At 40.5% G+C, this 9,463-nt stretch overlaps 1 protein-coding gene across 1 annotated transcript in view; it reads right to left on the bottom strand.

Moving 5' to 3' along the window:
- Nucleotides 1-305: 305 nt before the first annotated feature.
- fhip1aa (FHF complex subunit HOOK interacting protein 1Aa) overlaps nt 306-9,463 on the bottom strand; it is an 18,878-nt gene continuing 9,720 nt past the window's right edge. The window contains exons 6-12 of the mRNA XM_010791621.1: nt 7,614-7,781; nt 6,318-6,397; nt 5,924-6,126; nt 4,486-5,481; nt 4,217-4,395; nt 3,724-3,844; nt 306-2,608 (exon numbers count right to left, since the gene is read on the bottom strand). Coding sequence (XP_010789923.1) covers nt 2,418-2,608; nt 3,724-3,844; nt 4,217-4,395; nt 4,486-5,481; nt 5,924-6,126; nt 6,318-6,397; nt 7,614-7,781 — 1,938 coding nt within the window. The 3' untranslated portion in view covers nt 306-2,417. The remainder of the gene's footprint in view (nt 2,609-3,723; nt 3,845-4,216; nt 4,396-4,485; nt 5,482-5,923; nt 6,127-6,317; nt 6,398-7,613; nt 7,782-9,463) is intronic.

The raw sequence follows: 9,463 nt of genomic DNA on the forward strand, positions 1-9,463 counted from the left end.
AAGGCAACAGTCAGCAGACAGGAGAGCGTTCACGGAGCTCCCTCTGGTGGTTAAAGCCTGCTACTTGCCTTGTTATAAAGTCCATGGTGCATTCAAATGTGTTCTTGTGTATTCAAGTACTTATCATTAACAGAATATTTAGGAGCTGTCAAAAGGTTTTCTATCACAATCTGCTGTCAATGTCTACAGTACAAGGAGCCACAAAACACCTCTAGTAGAAAGAAAAGACAGTATGCATTGTGTAAGGTCAGACTTGTTGGCTGAAGCAGTTGTTAAAAACGTTATGTTTAAACAGTGTAAGGGAATAGTCAACACAAAACGTACATTCTGTTCCTTTACCAGAAGTTGACTTTTATTAAAAGAGGCATGCCTTTGTGTCTCAAACTTCAGCAAAAAACAGCAACCGGATCACATTAAGACAGAAATCTTGAGGCCAAATGGTGTCAGAAAGGATCAATCTTTGGAATAAGAGCCAACTCAGACAAAACCCGGCCTATTATCTCACCTTTCTACAACGCTGTAAAACAGTCATTGTAATTCTGTGCTGGGTTTGCTACACAGACTGAATGGATCTGTGCAGGTTGAGGTGTCGGAGTGTAGTAAGAAAAGGCTGATAAAGTGCTCAGCAACATTCCTTTAGCAGAGAGAAATACTTATTCACTAGTAACTCTGGAAATGGCTTTGATTGACACAAAATACACTCCGAAGCCAGACCTCAATACATAAACGTTTGCCTGCTTTGCATCAAGTAGAAACTGAATGGATTTAGAGAAAGGAACAAAAATATGTAATCCAAATAAAAAACTCAAGTTAAATACATTTTTTTGTATTATGAGCCACACATAAATGTATATTTTGTTAAATGTCTTAGGAGAATAATAAGATGGAACAATATGTTGTGCATGTCTTCTGCCCCTATGGCCTTTCTTTTATACGTTAAAAACAGACAGCTTCAAGTGAAAAACCTCATTCCTGTGTAAATCCATTCAAAATCATGCAATGCAGAAAAACTCAAATCATCATTTAGGCACTAGTTATAAGTATATAAGTATTTCTGTCCTGGTAAATTCATTAAGACAGCAGAGGCATGCTTTGTAACAAAATATATCTCTTGTATATTCCAATTTTAACAAACGTGAAATACCTAGACTAAAATAAAGGCGATTTACAAACAGTTTGCCCTCTGTAACCATGACAATGAGATGTTTTCAACAGATGCAAAACAACATCCCTCCCAACAGAGATATATAAGATTTATCACAACTACAACACCCTACATAATCCACAAATAGAAGATGATGACAAACTATAACAAGTATAACTTATCTAGCATAACCTTGTGGCAAAAGAAACTTAAATACCCCTTCCCATTGTGAAAATATCCCAATTAATTATACCCACAATATCATTGATTTGCATAGTGTTTTGTGTCATTACAATTTCTTTTCTTACAATATTTACATTATAAAGCATCACTAAAGTAAGGCAAATTAAATATAGAACGACCAATCCTGGTTTTGGTGCTCGTGTCTGGAGATCATGTGAGTGACTAGTGCATTGTAGGAAAATAGCTTCACCAAAAGGCTGTTTAAGAACTGAGAGAACAGAACGTGAATTAAAAGACTCCTGAGGTACCGTCATGACTTTACAGAAAAACACCAAAAACAAACGTACATCCAACCCACAGACATTTAATGAAAACACCAAAACGTTTTTAAGTGACCCCCTTTGGCAACACTTAAAACTTAAGTTCTGCCAAAGAAATTGTAGTAATGTAATAGTTGCATAAGAATAAAGTTTTGATTTTTTTGCGATGATCCTGCTGCCAGTCGGCTACAAACGTGTATCTTTAAGTTACATTTGAATGCTGTCAATTTAAAGGCTTGCCCGCTGAAAGGGACAGAGGCTCGATGTGTGCTCGGGTGTGTTTGTAGACCTATAGCAAAGAGGCAACAACTTTCCAGAAGGGCCACCTGAGTATTCAACAGAACCAAACTGAGCACCAGACATCTTGCTGTGTTAGAGAAGACATTCATAAAGTTATTTAAAGTTAAAATATGGGCTGATGATTGCTTCAAAAAATGCAGTTTTTGTTCAAATAATCTCTCTACAGTCTTTGGTTGGTGGACTTGAAGCGCTCTCCTTTGAGCACAATGGGCTGGTGCAGGCTTCAGCAAACAGGTCAATATAAGCCGTCCTTCTCGACTGCCAGACAAACCTTTACAGTACTACAAAAGGTACAATTAAAAAGGATAAGAAATTGATTATCTTCGCTTGGAAAAAATAAAGATATTTTAAATAATTGTAATAAAATCACTGGATCTGAGAAGTTTCTTCAACAAGTAGAGCCTGAGAAGGACACAACAAACCACTATTAAAGAGTCTTTTAAAGTCTTTCAGAGTCAAACTGGACACGATTACTCTTCCATAGGAATGTAGGATAAGATGGAGTGCTCTTGTGCAATGGCAGCAAGTTCTTTGAGGAACTCCGTGAAGAGGACGGTAGCAAAAACCTCTGTCCGATCCAGAGAGATGGCTTTGGGTTTTGGTGGCGGGGAACTCTTCAACATCCTCGCTGCCTCGCCGTGGGACGAGTGCCTGCTGCTGTCTGAAAACAAGAGGATGTGTTATATAGTATTAGCAAAGTATTTATTAATAAGTATCAGCAGGATGGTAGGATCTTCAAGAAAAAAAGAAAACAAGAAAGGACCCTAACCCCCCTCTCCGTTAACCAACTGAAATATTCCCTTTAAATTATCTTTCCAAAAACATAGTTCTGACAAGATCTTTTTTTTGAAGCTTGTACAACTCTGAAACCACAGGGAAGCTAGTTCAATACAGGCCTTACACTCCAGGGTTCCACTGCTTCAGTGCAAAGAGACCTCACTTAACAAAATCAAGTAGAATTTATTCTGATTCCCAAACAGGAGCTGCAAAAACAGCCGATAATGAATGCTAATGTTGTTTTGAACTCGGCCCCTTTTTGAAAGCAAGTTACTGAGATGGAGGAATTACAACATGCAGTATATATTCTGTTCAGCAAAATAACCCTCAAAATAAAAAGTAATGCAATCTCAAGTCAATAACTCTCATCGTGAACTGAAAATATATTGATTAGGTAAACTCCAATTATGTTTGTTAAAAAAACTCAAACATCTGTAATGATAATATTAAAGAAGTAAACTCCATCATGTTTTGACTTGCAAATAAATACAGCAACAGTAACACGTTTTGGGAAGTGAGCTCTGAAGCTACCACTAGCAGTTAGCTTAGCTTTGCGTTAACACTGGAAAAAGCTAGCTGCTGCTGACCCGATGTGTAAAAGCAATCTGCGTACAGTCCTCACTAAAGGTCATTGACTAACACTTTTTTATCATGTTTGTTTCCTCTATGTACAAACGTGACAAAAAAAATACAGTATTCTTTTTGTTTTGCTAAGCTAAGCTAACCAGCTGCTAGCCTCTGCCTCATTTCACAGATACGAGTGGTATCAATCTTATCATCAGCAACAAAGCTTATATGCATATTTCCAAAAACAGAAGACTATTCTTTTAAATTTCATCACTTACATTTCGCAGTAAACCCAACTTTCATTTGAAATGATCGTTGAATAAGAATGTTGTGAATACTTGATGTTCATGTAAACCTATAGATCTATGTGTAAAAACAGATTCCAACAATAGCTAGCATAGAAGCAAGGATTATAGAAAGGTGTGCTGTCACCTGCTGCCATGAAGGAAGTCTCCCTAGCCAGCAGCCAGTGTTGGGCAGTAGTTATCAGCTCTGGGAAGTCTTTCCTGGAGGCAGCCTGCTCTTCTATCTGGTTCTTTAGAATGGCAAGAACCTGAGGGGAACACAGAGAATAACCTGAGGATTATTTTACATTCACACATCTGCAGTATTTACACTGATGTAATTAAAGCAACATGAATTAGAACAAGCAGCCTGATTGTGCTAATCAAGGATCTCTTGTTCAGTTGTAAATGAAAAAACAGGAAGAGCAAAAGAAGCAGTCTGTATTTCATCTCACTCTAGAATAACTCTCACTGACTGAAGGTTGACTGCATGTTTCAACATCTTTCAGGGTAGCAACAAAACACAAATCAATTAATTTGTTTTTCTTCCCTTTGTCAAGGTGACGACACACAAGCCTCAGGGGAAGGGAAATTAAATAAAAGGCTCCTGCCTGCACTTGCAGACAATGTATGTGTTTTACCTGGTAAAGAGAACGAACAGTCGGCTGAAAGACTAAGTTGGTGTTGAGGAGGAAGGAGCGCAGCAGAGGCTGAGGGTAGGTGGCCAACTGGGCCAGGATGCCCGTCAGAAGCAGGTTGACGTGAAGCGAGTTAGACAGCATGTTCTCCAGACGAGACAACAGCACACTGACAAATGGGCCTGCAGGAAGAATAATCATAAACATTTGATTTGTGCTGTCCCAATGATTGGTGAATAACAGGGCTGCTGCTAAGCGAACATTTCACTTACCAGTAAAAGGTGCCGACTGGTTTCTACCCGCACCTCCGCCGCCAGGCTTGACCCCAAATGGTGAATGCACTTTCTCTGGCTCTGGTGTCTCAGCAGAGAAGGAGGTGAAGTCCATCTCCTCCTCCTCTTCCTCCTCTGCAGCTGTGATAGGCTTCTTTAATTGTGCATCAGGTTTGACCTGTTTTCTCGCTGCCTCAGTGTCCAACGTACGGATGAGCTCCTCATACTGAGCCAAAAGGTCGTCCCTCTGCTCGGCAGATGTGGTGTTTTGAGGGTGGGAATTACAATCCGTCTGACCTTTGGCCTTCGGGTCCAAGCTGTTCATATCAGACATCCCTGAAGCTGGAAGTGTAACACTGAGTCCGTTCTTCAGAGGAGCCTCTGCTGAGCCTGGTTGGCTTTCTTCAGATTCAGAACCAATGCGTGTGGGCTTTGTCTGCTCGACCTCTCTAGTGTCTTTCTTGGCAACAAGATCATAAACCATCACATCGTCCTCAAACTCATTTTCCTCAATATATGAGCCTTTTACCAACATGGTGGCTGTTTTCCTCATCTCCTGGATGTGCTGTGGGAGCTCAGCAGGAGGTTCCTGTGCAGGTTTACTCTCCACAGGAGCCTCATGGGTCTGCACTGGGCACGCATCGTAGCTATCATCCCACTCCAGCTCCATCTGGGTGTTGGAGGCCGGCTCTGTGTTCTGCGGCGGGACTGGTCGAGGGCGAGGCGCGATCAACTGTGGAACTTTCCTGAGAGCCATCTGAGTTTGCCGACCCTTCAGCCACGGCTCCTCGAGGACGCCGGGCTGGTATTTCTCCGGAGGGGGGTCCTCGCCGTCATACAGCGCTGACCACACCCGGCAGGCCCGTATGCAGCTGCTGATGCTCAGCCGGGCGTCGTAGAGGTAATGGAGATAACTGACATCCAGGTAGACCTCAGAGCCGATGGTGCAGGAGTTACCTGAGCCATCATCCTCTCCCAAGAAGCTCTCATTTTGCTCTGGAAGATAAACAGATGGAACATGTTGATAGGAGCTGACGTGCAGCACCTCAGCGCAGCGCTCACACGGAGCAGAACTAATGAGTTTGACATGAGCCACAGGGGGTAAAGTGATGTAAACAGCAGGGGATCTCACTATTTGATATAATACTCACAATCCTTCCAGTAATATGTTCGTGTCCTAGATAAATACAGATAAACATAGCCTCCTTGGCTGAGATAAAGTGGGTTGGATAATCTATCAAAAATAATTGGCACAATCTGTATGATCTTTTCTTATCTGACTTTATTTAAATGTCTTCCTGTTCCCAGATCAGAGTAAATGCTTTGGTGGGTACGGTGTTATCAAGACTCATTAAAAATATGCCAAATTCAGCAAAAATGAGATCCAAGCTGTAATGAATCCATCACATTTCTCCCCCTAATGTCTTGTCTTTCTCACCCGTGGTGCTGGTGTTGTTGGGGGTCTCTCCACCCTTTGAAAAGAGGATGGAGTCCAGCTGCCGGAGGGGCGGGGGGCTGTGATCAGGAGAGCAGCAGGACGGTGTTAACGCCAGGATCTTGGCTGCAGACACAGAGTAGCAGTCCCTCTCCCCCACAACACGTCTCTGACTCAACATCATGTGATTACAGGGGATCAGGTACCTGGGGGGGCAGATGGGAACGGATCCTGTTAGGAAAACCAACGGGTGGTCGTAGGAGGGGGGAGCAGGCAGATGGCAACACAAGTTTGCTCGGTGGGAGGTAGAAAGTAAAAGCTCATCTCATCGTAAACCAATTAGATGTTCCAATTCCATGCTTCATAACTGGAGTAAGTCTGCATGTTTGCCACTCACCTCAATACGAGCTGCAGCATCACGTCTTCACAGTATAAGCCAATGAGAGTGCGGAAGAGTGCCAGGGACACGGTGCCTAACTGCAGAGATGAATGGAAAGATACAATGAACACAACAAATTAAAAAATCGATCAACAATTTTGATAAGCAATCAAATGTTTCAAAGGAAAAAGTACCAAACATTCATTTGTCTTAGCTTCCTAGATGTGAGAATGAGTGCCATGTTTTCTTATTGGATATTTGTATATGTAATATGTTTTGGTTCATATACACTTTAAATATGTCTGAGATGTGTTTTATAACTTTATAACTTTTTTTTCCTATTTTTAGATGAATTGTGTCATCTGCTTTGTTCTGCTATGTTTGTTATGTTTTTAATTGGCTGAGGTAGGCGATGGGGTGCGGAGTAGGGAATACAAAAAAAATTGGGCTTAATCCCGCTGCTGCTGCTATTAGGGAAAAGATATTTCTTTAAAGTCACTTTTGCTTTGATTAACCTGGAGAATTACGAGGGGTAAGAGAATTGTTTAAAATAAAATATGAGCTCGTGTAATTTCTTCTTTCAGTCAGAGAATAAAACAGCAGCATGAAGAGCATGACTAACTTTGAATGAACTGAACATCAAAGGTAAAAGCAAATAGGTAAAAAGATGAAATGGTGAATATTTGCATGTCAATATTTCATTTTGCTCATGGGTATTTTTTCAGTGAGTTGCAGGTGTGCCAAAGCTCACAGTTAGTCAACACTGGAGGGAACTCCCTAAGCCATTTACACAGCCAAACAGCCGAGTAAAGAACCCATTATTTATTCCTTTTAATCATTTTAACAAGATGTTCCAACACATACAACTTTTTCTTTTAATGCTGCTCATATCAGTTGCTTTGCTAAAAAGATAAATTCACTGCAACTGAGCATCACCATGGCAACAATCTGCCACATTGGTGCTGACATTTAAAAGTTTGCCAAAGTGCCTCTGGGGTCATTTTCTGGAGTTATTAAACATGAGTCATCCTGTATTTGAGTGCAGATCGTATGAGTGAGTGTGTCTGATTGTGTGTGTGTGTGTGTGTGTGTGTGTGTGTGTGTGTGTGTGTGTGTGTGTGTGTCTGATTGTGTGTGTGTGTGTGTGTCTGAGTTGTGTGTGTGTGTGTGTGTGTGTGTGTGTGTGTGTGTGTGTGTGTGTGTGTGTGTGTGTGTGTGTGTGTGTGTGTGTGTGTGTGTGTGTGTGTGTGTGTGTGCATGTTTTTCAGAGAAAACATCAGTGTTGTTCACAATCCTTCTTCGTGCCTGCTGTACCTGGTAGGGTGTGTTGATGCGGCTGACCAGAGTATCCAGGATGTGGACGCTCTCGTGTCGGTGGAGGAGGATGAAGGAGAGGAAGGTCTGCAGCAGGGCCGGCTCCGACACGGCCCTGAGGAAGAGGTCCAGGTACGCTGTGGTCGTCATCACCTCCTCCAGGGTCATCTTCGCAGAGGGAGGATCATTAGTGAGTGAGTCAGAGTGACTGTGGGTTAGTGAGTAACAAATACAAAACCATGCTGTTTAAAAATGTGTTAAGTTTCTTTTGACTGTATAGACCAAGCAGGATACAGTTGTGATATGTGAATATGCCTGTACTAATCTGACTTTAGAGTACAGTTTGCTAGATTGCATAGATACAAAAAAGCTGAACAAGTATTTGTACCTCCACCATGAAGTTGTGTTTTTGGTTCATTTTGTTTGTTAGTTTGCCAGCAAGATTATGGAAAAACTCCTGGGCCAAATTCATAAAACTGTGTGAAAGGGTGTAGCATGGGCAAAGGAATAATCCATTACATTCAGGAGAGGATCCGGGCATAAACAAGCATTATTTTTCCCTTTTACGAAATAAATATTAGCGGAGGTCTGCGCTTCAGAGGGCCCTTTTAGTTTATGAATGGGACTATTGAGTAAAGCTCCATTTGGACAGGATTTACTTTTCTCACGGACGTTAGGCAATTTTCTCTGCGGAATTCTTTCCCTAGAGTAAGACTATAATCTTAATACCTCCCTCATATACAATGGCTAAATAAGCATGCATATTAGTAGCATATTGACCCTTTTCTGGCCATTACAAATAACATATTATTGCCTCATGATCATATTCTACAAGTTCCAGGAGATTAACTGAGAGAATTTACATAACATACATTAATATATATATATATATATATATAATACATACATATAATATACATGCTAATCTAGGTGTACTGTGATTTATCCATCTATTACAATGGTTTTCTTTATATTTATGTCTCATACAGGCACACATTGTATTTAAAGTGTGTTACGTGGCTTTCCACCCCATCCACAACAATATGTTTAGTTACTGAGAAGCATGATCAGCGGTTCCCAACCTTTTTCTACTCAGGGCCCACTTAAGAATCTAAAATGTTTTTGCGGCCCACATTCAACCATAAACAATACGGAGGCTAAATAAAGTTCTGATTGGTCGATTCAGAACATGTGACACGTTGTTAATCCAGTAGAACAGACCGCTGTATAATGACCGTTGCTAAGGAGGATCAAGAAAGAGAAAGGAAAAGAGGTTCAAATAAAAAAAAATCTTAATAATGAAAATGTTTCCGCACAAATCATAATGTTTTGCTAATTATTTGGCGGCAAATATTGAATTTAAATTCACACCCTTTAATATGTTATTTGGGCTTTTAGATGAAGACCACACACAGTTAATAAATACAACTATTCTTCTGGCTAAAATACATATTTTTAAAAGTCAATAAAGGAGTAATCTTAATTTAAGGTGTTTGAAGAGTAGATTAAAAATCCAATTTCTTTTGGAAAAAATGATTGCCACAAAAAATCAAAGGCTCATCACACCATGAAATGGGAAATAATTAGCTCTAACGAAGAGTGGGATTAAAGAAACAATAAATATGCTTGCCATGTTGTGTTTTTGGTGGTATTTGCAGGTCTCCCTTGTAAATGAGATCGATGATCTCAAGGGACCAATCTGTCTAAATAAAGGTTTGAAATGAAAATTTGGTTGTCAACCTATTTTTGTTTGTGAAATGTTGAAGTGATCCTACTGACTGTATCTTTATTTCTTCTGTTTTTGTTTTGTTTTTGTCTGAGATGGGAATGTCATCTCCTATATGTTATTC

The sequence above is a fragment of the Notothenia coriiceps genome, unplaced genomic scaffold, assembly GCF_000735185.1.
Source record: "Notothenia coriiceps isolate Sejong01 unplaced genomic scaffold, NC01 NC01_scaffold00035581, whole genome shotgun sequence".
NCBI lineage: Eukaryota > Metazoa > Chordata > Actinopteri > Perciformes > Nototheniidae > Notothenia > Notothenia coriiceps.